The sequence below is a fragment of the Panthera leo genome, chromosome D1, assembly GCF_018350215.1.
Source record: "Panthera leo isolate Ple1 chromosome D1, P.leo_Ple1_pat1.1, whole genome shotgun sequence".
Taxonomy (NCBI): domain Eukaryota; kingdom Metazoa; phylum Chordata; class Mammalia; order Carnivora; family Felidae; genus Panthera; species Panthera leo.
The window spans coordinates 57,317,676-57,336,235 of NC_056688.1; the positions used below are offsets into that span (position 1 = coordinate 57,317,676).

Consider the following 18,560-nt stretch of genomic DNA (forward strand, 5'->3'; position numbering starts at 1 on the left):
TACCATAAAATAAGTAAAATATAAAATATCCAAACAGTACTAAGGCTGTACAATAAAGTCACTTTTCTGCCTCAGACCTTATGCCTGGTTTCCCCATCAGAGATAATCACTAGTTTTAGTGTCTTATATTAGCATGGAGTATTTCTGGAATGATGTAAGTATACATATACTTCTTTTTATACAAATTAAAACACATTATGTATGCTTCTGCTTTTCATTTAATGTATCTGAGTTTTATGTGGAAAGAGTTTTAAAAATAATTTGTAGTTCTTTAGAATCTTCATAATATGATAGCTTATAAAAATCATAGTTGTTCGAATATTTTAACAACAAAATAGAAATGTAATTTCATCCTCATGGAAAATGTATGATAATCATGGCTACATAGATTGCCCTTTAGGTGTATTTTTAAACATTTTAACATCATCATCTAATTTAATGTAGTTATGAAATAGTGGAGAAATCTGCATTTAAAGTAGATTTCATTTGCCTGTCACCATAATCACTTAGCACTTTTTACCATAAAAATATACGTCTGTCCAATGCATCGTGATTCTTTATCCATTTTTATTTTTCTCTAATTTACAGTCTTTTTCAGAAACAGGAATTAGGTTAGGACTGGTTGTAATGTTTATAACAGAGAATGGAATTTTTAGGCCCTACTCTAGTAGCTGTGCAGTTAAACATTAGGAAGTACTCAGTAACCTAATAATATTCATGTCTGGTGGGTCATTTTTGTATCTTATGTAGCTATAATTAAAAGGAATCATATTTGGCTTTATAGTTGGAGTTCATTATTATTAGGAACATTATTAACCTGCTCTGCATAATTATTTTGTTGTTGTGAGGTGGTATAGGATTTAGAACCAGACCAACCTGGATTCAAATCCTGTCTAGACCTCCAATGTTAGCTCCATGTTAATAGGCTCTCTAAATCTTAATTTCTTTATTAATACAGTGGTAATAATAGGCTCCCTAAATCTTAATTTCTTTATTAACACAGAGGTAATAATACTACCAGTAAGATGCTGCAGTTGACATTCTTGTATGAATAAATCTTGTTTGAGTAAAGACATTGCTATGGACAGAGATATTTATGGGCCAAAAGGCATATGCAGTTTAAATTTTGGTAGTTGCTGTGATATCATTCTAAAAGGACTATCCTAATTTCTTTTTAAAAGAATTTTAAATCCTAATTTATTTTTTTAAATAAATAAACTTATTTATTTTTAGTAATCTCTACACCCAACGTGGGGCTCAAACTCATGACCCCAAGGTCAAGAGTCACATGCTCTTCCGACTGAGCCAGCCAGGTGCCCTAGGACTATCTCAATTTCTATGGCATGAACTGTATGACACTGCCATTATACCCTCTACAGAACTGAAACTTTTTAGTCTTCAATTTTGCCATTCTTATACCTGTTTTTAAATGTTAGCCATCTTCAAGTCTCTTTGACCTTTGTATCAAATCTGGTAGCATCTTAAACATTGGGAAAATATAGAATAGCCCAGTTAGTCTTATTGTTTAGATTCTCCTCTTAATAGCTATTCATAGTTTTATGTAGGCTGTGTATTTGTTAGTGTGTGCCATTTATAAAATGGAGATTTCATGAGCTAAGGTCATTATACGTGTATATACATACATATATATACATAAATTTATATCCATTTTTAGCTGATTATAATTTCAGTTAATCAGAATTTCCATGGCTTCTCATTAGTTTGTGGCATGTACTCTGGTTACTTTAATTCCACTATAACCAGAAAAGCTTTTTGTTTAAATTTTTTTTTTTAATGTTTATTTATTTTTGAGAGAGACAGAGACAGAATGCGAGTGGGTTAGGGGCAGAGAGAGAGAGAGACACACAGAATCCAAAGCACGCTTCAGGCTCTGAGCTGTCAGCACAGAGCCCAATGCAGGTCTCGAACTCATGAACTGTGAGATCATGACCTGAGCTGAAGTCGGACGCTCAACCAACTGAGCCACCCAGGTGCCCCCAGAAAACCTTTTTGTTTAAATTATATATTAATATGTTTTTATTTCTTTGCAAGTACAAATCTATTCTAATATTTAGCACCTTATAGGTGCCTTGGTTTATCATTCTGAATATTCGTTATCATTGTATAGGCCATAGACATAGAAGATCTAAGCTGTTAGTATGGACTAAATCCATACTATATATAGTATGGAAGGGAGAAGTTGTGATTCACCTTATTTTCATAATATTTGACTCTTTCTCTTATAAGGAAAATACTAGAAAATTCCATTCAAATTTTATTCTTATTATATAATTGCACGTCCATTTGAAACTTGCTTGTAAAGTAATATTTCAGTCAAGAGTATCCATGAGCTTTATGAAAATAAGTTAATGGATGTGATAATGAAATACATAATCCTAAAGTATAGATGTTGGCATGTCCTGCCTCACAAGCCAAGCTTGGACTGAATTTTCATTCTTATTCTTAACCAAGTCCACATTTAACATCTAAGACCTTTTTATGATCACCTTTACTGTAGATACATTGAATGGTTTTCTGTGACTTTAAAGAGCAGAAGGCTTACCTGGTCATTTTGAATCACAGAGGTTTAGGAAGTAATTGGTAGGCATGTGTTGATGGCTTTTATCCAATAGGTTCCTTATTTCTTTTAAAACTTAAGACAGACTCTAACTTACTTAATGTTGTTTTTGACTAGGAGGCTTATTTGGGTTCCATAGCTCTTAAGTTTATCAATTTGTTAAAAAATTCTTGAGTAGTATTACCAAAAATGCTATGACAATTAGAGATACGTGCATTGCCTTCGGTAAGGGTCTGGTTCTTTGGGGGGCTCCATAGATGACAGGTATTGTTTTATTATACATACTAATATTGATAAGTAGCACTGTGGAACTTATATTTAGAACCTTGTGAAATATGCATAATACTTACTGGCTCCTCAGAAGGGCTTCATATCAGGACTCTGCTTGTGATCCTGATTAAGTCTTAATACTTTTTTATAGAATCCCAAAACAAAAGAGCAAATTGAAAATCTGTTACGGAATGGGATGAACAAGGAGCTACGAGATCGTCTTTGTTGCCGAATGACTTTTGGGACGGCAGGACTTCGTTCTGCTATGGGGGCAGGATTTTGCTATATTAATGACCTTACAGTAATACAGTCAACACAGGTAGGTATTATAAAGTATTATGTATACTTTTTATCACTCTATTTTTTTGCTTTATAAATTAGGTAGGCTTTCTAAAACAAAAACAAACTTTATGTCTAGGAAGGTACCTTCTTGTAAGTTAAAAAACCTTGGGACAAATGCTAACCTTTGCTCTTGCACAGAATTTATCTTATAAGTCATTTGTGTATCTTCAAGGTCACAAACTAACTTTCTGATTAAGAGTTCTTATGATTACCATTGTCAACTTCTTGACATTTACTTTGCATTTGAAATCTTGACAGTTACTTTGCATTTGAAATCAGGACACAGATATTGAGATTTCCAATTAACATAAAGAAACAAATTTAGGAAAAAGAGAATTACTCATTTTGGCATATGGCCATTGATAAAGGTTAACCAGAATATTTGGAAAATTTAGTTGAAAATATTTCCCTTAAACATGGTTTTCTATATCCATTTGAGAGTTCTTTAAGACAGTGTATGATGTGATACAATTTATGTCTCCCCATTTTATACAACTTACCCTAGAAACAAATTACTTCTTTTTCTAGTGAAACATTCTCACTGCTTCAAGGAACTATACTTTTGAAGCCAAAATGCATTTAGAATATACTAAAAATAGTTCTGGACTAGAGAATTGCTCAGTAGGCATAATTCTAATCAATACTGTCAAACAGTAAATCATCCTTAGCTTTGTTCTGAGGGAATTCTCCAAAGGCAAAAGCTACTGCAGAGGATGGAGTAGAAGGGATGATAAGATGACTAGACTACATGGGTAGGATACGTGCCACTTCCCCCATCCCAGACCCCTTTCTTCTCCTCGCCCCAAAATTCATCAGTTCACTCTTTTTAATATATTGGTTTCCTCATAAGCTTTCATTTTAAATGAAGATTCCTTGACTTTATAAAAAGGGGTGGAGGAGGTGTTTGAAAATAAATTTCTATGGAAGTGTAAATTTTTACTGGAGTTGAGATTCCATTGTGTGAAAGGGAAAAGCCAAATGGAATCTAATACTTAAGCCCTAACCCTTTTCAGAGTCTAGATAAAGGAGGATAAGACAGATATTTATACCAGAGAATAATAGGATGTTCTGTGAAGTTTTAGGATAGCATCGTTATTATAAATAAATTGGGGAAACTAGTCAACATGGGCTATATTAAGCATGCACATGTGTGCACTTACACACACACACATACACACACACACACACACACACACACACACACACACACATTCATAGGGAATGTAACCCAGGGACAGGGGGCAAGAGCACCTGGCTCTTGGGGTCCCAAACAAACCAGATTTGACCACTTGCCAATGACAAAATCCAAAGAGAGTGGGGTGGTGGTGAAACAAGACAGGAATTTATATCAGTGATACCAACACCGGGAAGACAGCAGACTAGCATCTCAAAGACTGCCTCCAAAGTGCTGAAAATAATGCCAGGTTTGTATAAGGAAAATGTGGGACAAAGGTAGGGAGGTACTTGCAGGTGGGCAGTGAAGGTCAAGTCGCTCATAGTCTTGTAGTCAATCATGTGGGTCTTGCTGGCTCAGGGTAGTCACAGTTACAGTTTCCATAAGGAGATGCTTTGCCAGCATCTTTGCTGAGTTAAGAGATTAGCTGGGAAAAAGAACTTAATCAATTAGGAAATTAGAGCCTAAGGTCAAAATGGAGGTAATTGAAATCCTCTTTGAGGAGCAGGTTGAAAAGAATAATTACACTTGAAAGAGCCATGAAAAAAGGGTCCAGAGGTCCCTGGGGCTTCATTTGGTGCTGCCACATAGTTACTTAGCAGTGCCTGCCATCCAGTACTTCAATAAATTAGTATAACTTAGTTTTAGTTGAATGAATCGCCTTGGGCAATTCATTAAATGGAGCTTCAGTCTTACTCTGTCACCTCTTTTTTTGAAGAGATATTGAAAGACAAAAATAGAAAAGGTATCTGCATTCTTTCTTTTTGGGGTCTTGAGGATTAAATGTGGCAACACTTTTGATAATGGTTTTAAAGGACTATAAAATATGAAGTGTTATTTTCAGAGATGAAAGCATTTATTGAAGTTATCAAACCATAAGTTAGTTAAATGGTTTTAGTTTATCGTTGTGATATTTTCAGTATTCAGTGCTTCGCTTCTTTTTTTGTCACCAGTGACTGCATATTTTCCTACTTTATGAGATTTTCTTTCTGTGAGATTTTCAAACTAAGGAATTACGAACGGGATCAGCCATTTTAAGAAATGTTCTGATGAAGGTTTATGTTGCTGATTTAAAATGTTTGTGTCATAAATAGGTCAAATATTTTGGTTGGCTTCAGTCTTATGATTTAGCAAGGCCAAATATGGTCAAAATTCTATTCTCTAGAGCCTTAAGACAAGAAACAATTTCTTTTGGGTCTTCTGACAGTATTTTTTTCTTAGCATACTGACTCTCTTGTCCCCTCGTTTTCCCCTAATGTTTTATGTATCATATTGGATTTAATAGTTACTTAATTGATATTTCTGTGGTATTAAATGAGTCTGAAATTCCAGGAAATAAATCTTTGTCATCTCACATTTGAGGCTTGAACAGTATTGTTCCCAAATCGGTAAACATGAGTATGAAGGCGGAAGCCGGTTCCCTATGAGCCAATAAACTGACCACTACACATAAAAATAATAGATTTTAAGTTGTGGAAAATGCAGGTATTATTCAGGAACTAATCTTTTGTGTTTATCTGCTCCAGGGAATGTACAAATACCTTGAGAGATGCTTCTCAGACTTTAAGCAGAGAGGCTTTGTCGTCGGGTATGACACCCGGGGTCAAGTAACTAGCAGCTGCAGCAGCCAGAGGTACGGCATTAATTGTTTCAGAGATTAAGTTGGATTGCGATAGCCTTAAAAAAAAAATTAACAGTAGGATTTCTGAAACAGAAAACTGTCAAATAGAAATGTGATCACATGCTGATGTTTATTTTAGAGATGAAATAGAAGCATTTTAAAAAGAACGCTTAGGTTTTACAGGCAGGATTAAAATTTTTAAATATTTAGAGTTAGTATTTAGAATGGTATCATAGTTTATGTTATGATTTTAATACTTTGGCAAAAGCACCAGGTAGGAGTGATTAAATAAATTGTATTCTCGGGGCACCTGGGTGGCTCAGTCAGTTGAGCGTCCGACTTCAGCTCAGGTCATGATCTCTCGGTCTGTGAGTTCGAGCCCCGCATCGGGCTCTGTGCGGAGAGCTCAGAGCCTGGAGCCTGCTTCGGATTCTGTGTCTCCTTCTCTCTCTGCACCTCCCCTGCTCACGCTCTGTCTCTCTCTCTCTCTCACAAAAATAAAATAAACATTTAAAAAAAAATTGTATTCTCTCATTATAATCCCATTTAATTAGTTTTAGGTGATTTTCACACATAGTCATGAGACAGTGATACTTTTTTCCAGGGGTTACTTATGCAATTGTGTTTATCAGAGTCTATTATTTCACTTTCCTGCATTCTTTTTGCCCTTTTCAGGTTTTATTTCTTAGTAAAGGAGCCATCAAAAGATGATTAAGGAAAAAGGAGGAAATTAAAAGATCAGTTCTGTTTCTTATTAACTTCCTTTTTAAAAAACCTTATTTATTTAACATTTTTAAGTTGGAGCATGAAGTTTAACTGCTGATTATAAGAATTGGTTATATTAGGCTACTATATGTTCAGAATAATTCCAATATGAAACATTTATCTTGTAGAAGGTTAGGTTTTAAAATCTATGATAAGCTAAGGACTGAGTGAAATCTCCCTCAATTTTTTTTTTAGACTTGCTAAACTCACTGCTGCAGTCTTATTGGCCAAAGATGTTCCTGTGTACCTTTTTTCAAGATATGTTCCTACGCCTTTTGTAGTAAGTGTTTTATATTATTGATTGTACAGTTTGTTGCCGCAAATTAAAAAAATGTCTTAAATCAATCAGGATTCAAATATTTGTCATGCTTACAGTGCTATATTAAGTGACATGAAAGACCAAAGGAAGGGAAACAAAGTTTACACTGAGTTTATTTTCATTCAACAAGCATGTGTTGAACCACCAAAGAATTTGATCTATAACGAGATAACAAGTTTTAGCCTATTTCTGTCTTAATGTCTTCTCCTGTTACTCAAAGTTATTCCTAGGTCAAATGTGTAAGTAGGTGGAAAGCAAAATGGAATTATGGTGTGACTGTTTTTTCAGCCATATGCGGTCCAGGAGCTCAAAGCAGTTGCAGGTGTGATGATTACTGCTTCTCACAACCGCAAAGAAGACAACGGGTACAAGGTAAACCTTGGACTCTTGATCTTTGCTTATTGTATAGTTCTTATTTTATTTAAATAATATGTGCTGAGTTATATTTTCATCACTGAGGAGCAGGGTTAGATGTTGGGGACAGGAATATAAAAACATGAAGGCCAGCCCTTGAAGGATGTGTTTCCCTAATGGCCCTATTACTTCTCAACGTGTACTACTACAAAAATCTCTTCAGGGGCGCCTGGGTGGCGCAGTCGGTTAAGCGTCCGACTTCAGCCAGGTCACGATCTCGCGGTCCGTGAGTTCGAGCCCCGCGTCAGGCTCTGGGCTGATGGCTCGGAGCCTGGAGCCTGTTTCCGATTCTGTGTCTCCCTCTCTCTCTGCTCCTCCCCCGTTCATGCTCTGTCTCTCTCTGTCCCAAAAATAAATAAAAAACGTTGAAAAAAAAAAAAAAATCTCTTCAGTGGTCTTTTTACTTCTAGTATTCTACTGCCTTTGATTTCCCCATCCTATCTCAAACCCACCCTGTCTACATTTTAGAAACAAAGTCATACTGAGAACTGAGAACTTAAAGAATGAATGGGAGTTTGCAGGAGGAAAGCCAGAGGAACAGTACCTCTATCTCACTCTCCTTTTCCTACAACCTTCTACTGGGACTCCCCATTGGCTGTAGGATCCATTTGATGTGTCAGCCTCCATGGCAGAAAGCAGGGCAGAGAGGGGTGAAGAGCAGCAAAGAGAGGGTACAGCACAGTATTGAGCCAGTGTTCGGGGCTCCTCGGTGATGAATGCATGATCTTATATTTGTTTTTCTTCTTGTATGGGAGGTCTTCAGGTACACTGAACTCTGTTTTATTAGGGAAAAGAAGATTTAGTACTAATCTATGGTTTTGGCTCTGGCCAGCTAAATGGGTAGTGTTACTATGCACAGAGGCAGAGAAGAAGCATGATTAATTCAGTTTGGGACATATTAAGTTTGAGGTCTTTGTGGGCCAACCAGGTAGCAACATCCGGTAGGTGACTGGATGTATATAGATCTTCTCTGGGGAGAAATCTAAGGTTAAAGTTACAGATTTGGGGGTTATCATACATATTAGAACATATAAGAATATTTGGAAGTCTTTTAGTTGGGTGAGTGGCCCAGAGACAGTATATAGTAAAAAATAGGTACAAAAGGGATCCCCAGGGAACATCAACTTTAAGGAAGGCAGAAAGAAGAAGAGCTGAGATAGAGGATAGACCAGGGGAGATTAGTGCCATAAAAACCAAAGGGATAAGAAGAGAGTTGCAAGGAAGGAGAAGTCAACTGTCAAAGAGAGCTGAGAACCCAGATCTCTCCTCTGAGCATCAGATCAGATTTCTAAATCCAGCTATCTACCTGATATCCATTGGGATGTCTAATAGACATTTCAGAATTAGTGTCTCTCAAATAGAGGTCTTAATTCCCCCACAACCTGTCACATGCACACCCAAATTTGTTCCTCCCTGAATCTTCCCCACCTCTGTAAATTGACATTATCAGCCACCCAAACAAAGACCAAAAATAATTTTTATTTATTTATTTATTTATTTATTTATTCATTTATTCATTTATTTATTTACTGAGAGAGAGAGAGAGTGCATGCCATGTGCTCATGAGCAGGAGAAGGGCTGAGAGAGGAGGGAATCCCAACCAGGCTCCACACTTAGCATGGAGCTGATCCTACCCCCCACCCAGGTGCCCAACCAGCGCCCCCCAAAATTATTCTTGATTATTCCTTTTCCTTCACTCCTAACATTTAACCCACTAAAAGACTCTACAGATTCTACATTTAAAATGTATGTTGAGGGATGCCTGGGTGGCTCAGTTGGTTGAGCGTCCGACTCTTGGTTTTGGCTCTGGTTGTGATCTCACAGTCAGGAAGGGGTCTGCTCCGAGCTGAGCATGGAGCCTGCTTGGGATTCTCTCTCTCCCTATCTCTCTACCCGTCCGCCACTCTCTCTAAATAAGTAAAAAATAAATAAACACACTTTAAAAAATAATAATAAAATACAATAAAATAAAATGTATGTTGAATATATTTGCTCTGCTCACTTCTACCTCCACCGTCGTCAAGCACTTTTATCTTATGTCAGAGCCATGGCATCCTATCTGGTCTCGTTCTGGTCCCGTTGTTCTCCCTGAAATCCATTTTCCACCAAGCAAGCAGATGATTTTTTTTTAATATGAAAAGGTCATGTTACTTTCCTTCTTAAAATTCTCCAGTGGCTTCTCACTCTTCAAATAAAATCCACACTCCTTACCTTGGGGTTTCCAGGACTCTGTCTCCTGCCTACCTCTTCAACCTCATTTCATTCATTCCTCTCCTGTGTTCACTACATTCCACTCACACTACTGTTTCTTTCTGTTCCTTTGGTCCTCCAGTATACCAAAGCCTTTCCCACCTCTGAGCCTTTGTAATTATTTTTTCCTCTGCTTGGATTGCTCTTCCTTAATCTTGCAGATTTGCTTATTTTCATCCTTCAGATTCCTGCCCAGATGTTATTTCCTTGAAGAGACCTTCCCAAGCCATCTTATCTGAAGTGACTTCCCTCAGTGACTGTCTCATCATCTTGTTTATTTCCTTTACAGAACTTATCACTGTCTCTGATTATCTGCTTTCTTTAGGATGAATTGCTTCTTTATTGACTTGTTTGACCTTCCCCAATCCCCTTCCCCAATATAAGCTCAGGGGTGGAAGGACTTCACCTGTTATAGTAGTCATTCCTGGTGAACGTATTTGTCACATAGTAGAGCCTCAAAGATTTTTTTCCTTAAAATATAAGCACGATATAAAAAGGATAAAAGTTAAACAGTGTAAAAAGTTAAACAGCCAAAAGTACCTCTCCCATTTCTTTCCCCCAGTACCTCTATTCAGAAGCAAATATTGTTTCTGGTTTTGTTTCCTCCCAGAGATTGTCTATGCATGTATAATTATATATGTATTTGTCACTCCCACGTTTTTTTCCATAAATGGGAGAGTGTCACTCCCACATTTTTTTCCATAAATGGGAGAGTACTATATAGTGTTCTACACCTTGCTGTTTTTCACACACAACAGCATGAAACAGTCTTAGAGATCATTCTTTCAGTTGATCAATTGATAGGTAGATAGGTCTGCCTCATTCCTCTTTAAAAATCTATATAAACGAGTCCTGGTTTATTTGACCAGTCCTCTGTTGAGGAACATTTCATTTGTTTCTGATCTTCTGCTACTCATAAACAGTGCTACAAAGAATGTTCTACATATGTCTTTGTTCATATGTTTTTTGTTTTTTGGGTTTTTTTTTAATTTTTTTTAGCGTTTATTTATTTTTGAGACAGAGACAAAGCATGAATGGGGGAGGGTCAGAGAGAGGGAGACACAGAATCCGAAACAGGCTCCAGGCTCTGAGCTGTCAGCACAGAGCCCGACGCGGGGCTCGAACTCACGGGCCGCGAGATCATGACCTGGGCCGAAGTCGGCCGCTTAACCGACTGAGCCACCCAGGCACCCCTGTTCATATGTTTAAGTAGATTTGCATAGTCAGTATAGAATAGTTGGTTTTTTTTAATACGAAATTTATTGTCAAATTGGTTTCCATACAACACCCAGTGCTCATCCCAACAGGTGCCCTCCTCAATGCCAATCACCCACTTTCCCTCCCTCCCCACCCCCCATCAACCCTCAGTTTGTTCTCAGTTTTTTTTTTTTTTTTTTTTTTTTTTAATTTTTTTTTTTCAACGTTTTTTATTTATTTTTGGGACAGAGAGAGACAGAGCATGAACGGGGGAGGGGCAGAGAGAGAGGGAGACACAGAATCGGAAACAGGCTCCAGGCTCCGAGCCATCAGCCCAGAGCCTGACGCGGGGCTCGAACTCACGGACTGCGAGATCGTGACCTGGCTGAAGTCGGACGCTTAACCAACTGCGCCACCCAGGCGCCCCTGTTCTCAGTTTTTAAGAGTCTCTTATGGTTTGCCTCCCTCCCTCTCTAACTTTTTTTTTCCTTCCCCTCCCCCATGGTCTTCTGTTAAGTTTCTCAGGAAGAGTGAAAACATATGGTATCTGTCTTGCTCTGTATGACTTATTTCACTTAGCATAACACTCTCCAGTTCCGTCCACGTTGCTACAAAGGGCCATATTTCATTCTTTCTCATTGCCAAGTAGTATTCCATTGTGTATATAAACCACAACTTCTTTATCCGTTCATCAGTTGATGAACATTTAGACTCTTTCCATAATTTGGCTATTGTTGAAAGTGCTGCTATAAACATTGGGGTACAAGTGCCCCTGTGCATCAGCACTCCTGTATCCCTTGGGTAAATTCCTAGCAGTGCTATTGCTGGGTCATAGGGTAGATCTATTTAGGATAGGGGTTAAGACTATGGGTTGGGTTTAAAACCTGCCTCTGCCACTCAGAAGCTTTGTGACCCCAGGCAAGTTCTTTTCTCTGTGCTTTAGTTTCCCCATCTGCAAACTAGGGGGAATAATAGAACCAATGTCATAGGGTAAGAGTGATGATTAAAGGAGATACTGCATGCAAAATGCCTAGTATAGTGTCTGGCTCCAATAAATGCTCAATAAATGTTAGCTGTTGCATCTATTCTTTTTTTTTTTTTTAATTTTTAATGTTTATGTATTAGAGAGAGCACGAACGGGGGCGAACAGAGACAGAGGGAGACAGAGAACCCCAAGCAGGCTCGACACTGTTAGTGCAGAGCCCAATGCAGAGATCGAACCCATGAACCATGAGATCATGCCCTCAGCTGAAATTGGGCCCTCAACCAACTGAGCCACCCCAGTGCCCCAATTGCTTTTATTCTTATCATCTTATAGCTGCATTGTCCAATATTGTAGCCACTAGCCACCTATGGCTTTTGAACATTTAAAATACAACTAGTATGAACTAAGATACACTGAAAGTGTAAAATACACACCGGATTTCAAAGGCATAGTAGGAAAAAAGAATGTAAGATGTTTAATTAATTTTATATTGATTACATGTTGAAATGATAATATTTTGGATATATTGGGTTATATAAAGCATATTACAGTTAATTTTACCTCTTCCTTTTTCTCTTTTTTAATGTGGTTACTAGAAAATTTAAAATTACATAAGTGGGCTTGCATTTGTGGCTGACTTTATATTTCTATGACACTGTTGATCTATAGGATAAATTCTGGAAGTGAAATTTTTTTTTTAATGTTTATTTATTTATTATTATTATTATTTTTTAATATATGAAATTTACTGTCAAATTGGTTTCCATACAACACCCAGTGCTCATCCCAAAAGGTGCCCTCCTCAATACCCATCACCCACCCTACCCTCCCTCCCACCCCCCATCAACCCTCAGTTTGTTCTCAGTTTTTAACAGTCTCTTATGCTTTGGCTCTCTCCCACTCTAACCTCTTTTTTTTTTTTTCCTTCCCCTCCCCCATGGGTTTCTGTTACGTTTCTCAGGGTCCACATAAGAGTGAAACCATACGGTATCTGTCTTTCTCTGTATGGCTTATTTCACTTAGCATCACACTCTCCAGTTCCATCCACGTTGCTACAAAAGGCCATATTTCATTTTTTCTCATTGCCACGTAGTATTCCATTGTGTATATAAACCACAATTTCTTTATCCATTCATCAGTTCATGGACATTTAGGCTCTTTCCATAATTTGGCTATTGTTGAGAGTGCTGCTATAAACATTGGGGTACAAGTGCCCCTATGCATCAGTACTCCTGTATCCCTTGGATAAATTCCTAGCAGTGCTATTGCTGGGTCATAGGGTAGGTCTATTTTTAATTTTCTGAGGAACCTCCACACTGCTTTCCAGAGCGGCTGCACCAATTTGCATTCCCACCAACAGTGCAAGAGGGTTCCCGTTTCTCCACATCCTCTCCAGCATCTATAGTCTCCTGATTTGTTCATTTTGGCCATGGAAGTGAAATTTTTGAGTCAAAGGGATATGAAAGAAAATTTGTCATTCTCTACTCAAGGTGGTTATACCAATTGATACTCTCACTAACAATGTATACCTTTCATATTATCAAACTTTTTGGTCTTTACCAATCAGGTGAAAATGTTAGGTTTAATCTGCACCTGTTCTGTGAGTGAGGTTGCTCATCTTTTCACTTATTTACATGATATTTGTGTTCCATTTCCTGAGAAGTCTGTTAAAGGTTTTGTCCATTTTTCTCTTGGGTAATTGCTCTTCTTCTTAGTGATTTTTGGGAACTCTTTATATGTGAAAAATAGCTCTTGGTCATCTGTTTTGCAGGTATTTTCCCCCATATCATCATTTGCCTTTTGACTTTATTTATATTTTCCATGCGTGGTATTATATTTTTTCCACTTGGGAAAAAATTATTTTGACATTTTTATTGGTATCATATTTCATTTGTAGATTAATTTAGGCAGCTTCAATGTTTTTACAATTTTTATTGAGTCTCTTTATTCATGAACAGGATGTATCTTTCTGTTCTTTCAAGACTTCTATTATATACTCTAGTAACATTTTAAATATTTTTTTAAATTTGTTTATTTATTTTGAGAGAGACAGGGCAAGTGGGAGAGGGGCTGAAAGGGAGGAAGGGAGAGAGTCCCAAGCAGATTCCATGCTGTCAGCACAGAGCCCGGTGTGAGGCTTGAACCCACAAAACTGTGAGATCATGACCTGAGCTGAAACCAAGAGTCACACACTTAACTGACTCAGGCACCCCTTAAATATTTTTGATAGATTTTTCATATTTCTTTTGAAGTTTGTTCCTGGGTATACTTTGTTGCATGGATTCTTCTGTTATTGAATCAAATACGGATACTTTCTGCTATAGATTCAGAAAACCCACAAAAATGGTTTAAGCTGATAGGAGTTTATTTTTCACACATAAAGTCCAAAGGTAGGTGGCTACTGGCAGAGTTCTGTAGCTCAGTGTTGTTGGGCCTGGCATCTCTGCAGTTTTTTGGCCTTTCTCACCAGTGTGGACATCATATAATGGTTGTAACTCTAGGCATCACATCCATATACAAAGGCAAGAAGAAATGGGCAAGGAGAAAGGCCAGGAGCTTTTTGTCATGTTTTATAAATTTTTATGGTGAGTTTCTGAAAGCTATGGATATAGGCTATGGATAGAATCTTTTTTATGGCTTGGACTGTGGGAGGATCACTCAGATTAGTTTTTGGTATTGTTTTTTTAATTTCTTTAGAATCCTCAGGAGTTTCGCTGATGGGGAGCAATTTCTGTGTTAATTTAGACCTCAGATTTGAAAGTGTTTTCATACCCAGAAGAATAGACATGCTTCCTCATCACCTTTCTAGAATAGTGGGCAGAGCCTCTATACTGTAATTCTACTGATCACAAGGGGTGGGAGGGGAGTCTCAGATCTCAAATTTCCTGCCTTCCACATGGGTGTTACAACTCAAGAACCAGGGAAATAGTTCCCAAACCCCAGGCAGTCACAGCATTAGCTCACAGCCTCATCAATCTGGTGTTCAATTCTTTCCTTTTTTCCCATTGCCTGGAGTTTTCCCTTTTCTTCTTATGAACTAAGCTATACATTTTAGATAATGTTTTTCCAACTTTAGCTAACATTTTAAGGTGTTTATATTGTGAGAATTTTCATCTAGCCTACCATATTGTTTGGCACAGAGCTTAGTACATAGTTTATATTCAAATGTATTCTTCTTTTCATCATTCAGGATGCAAAAGAGGGTAGTCTTGTCGTATATATGGTAGAAGTCAGTATAGATATTTTCTAAGCAGAGTCCCTTCTAACTTTGAGATCCTATGAATTATAGAAATACATTTTCTTGCTTTTTTGTTAACTGTTCCTAATTTCTTGTTGATCAAGCCACTTGACAAACTGACAGCTTAATGAAATGTATTTTGATTAATACTGAAAACACATATACTGAAATGTATATGCAGTAATTAACATGTTAGTTATTTTTCCTGATCTAGACTTTATCTGGTGTGACATAAATTCTACTTTAATTTATAGCTGATAATTTCTTCTTTATCACAGAACTACTTTATAATGCTAAAATTTTATAGTGTCAAAGTTCATGGATATCCCATAATTTCTTAGATTATCTGTAGTACATAGTTATAGATCTAAGAGTATGATTGAATACTATGGTATATGTATGCATTAATATGTTGTCATAATGGTGCCCTGATTATATTTTACTTGTATTGTTATTAAAGTATACTTCTAAAAGAGAAAATAATACATGATCATTTTATTAACGAGTCCCTGAGGAATCTTTATCAGCAACATCCTTTCATATTACTTTAGTCCCCTGTTGACAGTTTCTACTTGATTAATTTGGTATGGTTCTTTATAAAGCCAAAGATCTCTACTGTAGCAAAAAATATCTGGCCTACATTTCAAGTAATTATAGCTGTATTTACCTATCAACTAGGTTTATTGGGAAACTGGTGCCCAGATCACATCTCCTCATGACAAAGAAATTCTGAAATGTATAGAAGAATGTGTGGAACCTTGGAATGGTTCCTGGAATGATAATTTAGTGGATACCAGCCCACTGAAGAGAGATCCTCTGCAGGACATTTGCAGAAGATACATGGAAGATCTTAAAAAGATCTGTTTTCACAGGTATCTACGGGGGGAATGTAGGATAGTATTACCATACAATAAGATAAATAAAGGAAAGACATAGGGATAAAAATGTGTTGGCTATGGATTATATGAAGAATATAGCTAAATAGCACTATTCATCATAGTTAAAAGGTGAAAATAACCCAAATATCCATCAACTAATGAATGGATAAATAAACTATGGTATATCCGTACAACAAAATATCATTCAGCTGTAAAAAGAAATATTGATGCATACCACAACATGGATAAACTTTGAAAACATGCAAAGTGAAAGAAGCCAGTCACAAAGGACCACATACTGTATGATTCCATTTATAGGAAATGTCCAGAGAAGGCAAATCTGTAGAGACAGAAACAGAAAGTATATTAGTGATTGCCTATGGCTGGGAGGAATGGGAGCATTAGGGGGTGGTGGCTCTGGGGTACACAATTTCTTTCTGGGGTAATGAGAATGTCCTAAAATTGATTATGGTAATGTTTGAATAACTGAACGTAGTAAAAAGCCATTAAATTGTACATTTTAATAGAAGAATTGTATAGTATAGTATATTAATTGCTTCCTCATAAAGCCATTAAAAATTATAGCTAAATATATGTGTTCTCTGTATGAGATCAGGAAATTTCTTCTAAAATTTGATTTTGCCTTACTTCCATATTTTCTTACTATTCCATAAATAGCTAACACTACTGCTAGAAAGCATCCTGGCTTGCTGAGTTTATTTGCTTTATCCTAAAAAATAGATTTTAGCTTTTTCTCTAACTTATTTTAATTATACCACAAGTACCAAGTTTTGTGATATTGACTGAATAATTCTTTTCCTTTACAGGGAATTAAATTCAAAGACCACCTTGAAATTTGTACATACATCTTTTCATGGGGTCGGACATGACTATGTGCAGCTGGCTTTTCAAGTGTTTGGTTTTAAGCCTCCTATTCCAGTACCAGAACAAAAAGATCCTGATCCAGACTTTTCTACTGTTAAATGCCCAAATCCTGAAGAAGGAGAATCTGTGCTGGTATTTTTTTTTCTTTATTTAAATTATTATGAGTGCGTTAAACTTCATCAAATAGCTAGAACTCATTTGACAATTCAATGATTACTTACAAAAGTAGATACCATCTTACTTTACATAATTTAAATTATATTGGAGCCATATATTCTGTTTTATTTGAAATCTCTATAGTAGATATTTCTACTTCTAGGCTTTTTTTTTTAAGTGTATTTTTTTATTTTGAGAGAGAGAGGGAGGCGCAGAGTGAGAATCCGAAGCAGCCTCTATACCATCTGCACAGAGCCTGATGCAGGGCTCAGTCTCACAAACCAGGAGATCATGACCTGAGCCAAGATCAAGAGTCAGACACTTAACCGATTGAGCCGCCCAGGAGCCCCTAGGCTTATCTTAAATTTAGCCAAACTTATATTCCTTCTAAAATTTATATCAACTAACATCATCCCTCCATTTAGAAATTAAATGAATTTAACATCTTTAATAAAATCCAATGATTTGGCTGTTTCAGGAACTTTCTTTGAGACTGGCAGAGAGAGAAAATGCCCGGGTAGTGCTAGCCACAGATCCTGATGCAGACCGACTGGCAGTAGCAGAACTTCAGGAGAAGTAAGTAAAGCCTGTTATTTAATTAAAAGCTTAAAACTTTGAAAAACAGTTTTTGATTTTAAGTCTTACAGGCTCATCGGAAATAATAACAATAAGAAAATAAATCTCCCAGAAGCCCACTATCCAAAGATAACCCTTAGGTTGATATTTTGCCATTTCCTTTCTATATTTTTTCTACTCAGATATTTGAGATATGCTATAATTGTTTCTATAAAATTGTTATTATACTATATATATTTTAATATTTTCATTGTCTTCCACTTAATATTGAACTATGAACACTCTTCATATTGCTTAAATATTGCTTAAAATATTCTTTTCTTTAAATTTTTTAATGTTTATTTTTATTTTTGAGAGAGAGAGAGGGAGAGAACAAGTGGGGGAGGGGCAAAGAGAGAGGGAAACAGAATCTGGAGCAGCCTCCAGGCTCTGAGCTGTCAGCACAGAGCCCGATGCAGGACCTCAAGCCACGAACCATAAGATCATGACCTGAGCCAAAGTCAAACGCTTAACCAACTGAGCCACCCAGGAACCCCTTAAAATATTAATTCTTAAAATGGAGTAATACCCCAACAGATTGCTTTATGAATACAATCATTTTCTAATCTTGGTCCTTTGGGTTGCTGTGGATTTTTATCATTATAATGTTGTGACAAATGTCCTTGCACAGACAGGATATCATAGTCTAAATTTTTCTCTCATTAAGTAAGAGAATAAAAGTTATAATGTAATAATTTTTCAGCAGACATTGCTGCCATTTCTACCCAAAGTTCACCCCTGATGAGGTAGAAATGGTACTAAATGTTTTCTCAAAAATCTCATATAATAGTTCTTAGATTTTCCTATGTGAAGGATGGTAATTTGTTTGTATGTCTTAGGGTCAAGAAATTTTAATAAGAAGTTATAAAAGTG

The 18,560-nt window shown here is 36.7% G+C and overlaps 1 protein-coding gene across 2 annotated transcripts in view; it reads left to right on the forward strand.

The window, feature by feature from the left end:
• Window positions 1-18,560, forward strand: part of PGM2L1 (phosphoglucomutase 2 like 1) — a 51,394-nt gene that overhangs the window by 17,084 nt on the left and 15,750 nt on the right. For both annotated transcript variants that reach the window (XM_042904616.1, XM_042904617.1), the window contains exons 2-8: window positions 3,000-3,167; window positions 5,891-5,997; window positions 6,946-7,030; window positions 7,358-7,441; window positions 15,832-16,025; window positions 16,859-17,048; window positions 17,551-17,648. In XM_042904616.1, the coding sequence (XP_042760550.1) occupies window positions 3,000-3,167; window positions 5,891-5,997; window positions 6,946-7,030; window positions 7,358-7,441; window positions 15,832-16,025; window positions 16,859-17,048; window positions 17,551-17,648 (926 nt within the window). The remainder of the gene's footprint in view (window positions 1-2,999; window positions 3,168-5,890; window positions 5,998-6,945; window positions 7,031-7,357; window positions 7,442-15,831; window positions 16,026-16,858; window positions 17,049-17,550; window positions 17,649-18,560) is intronic.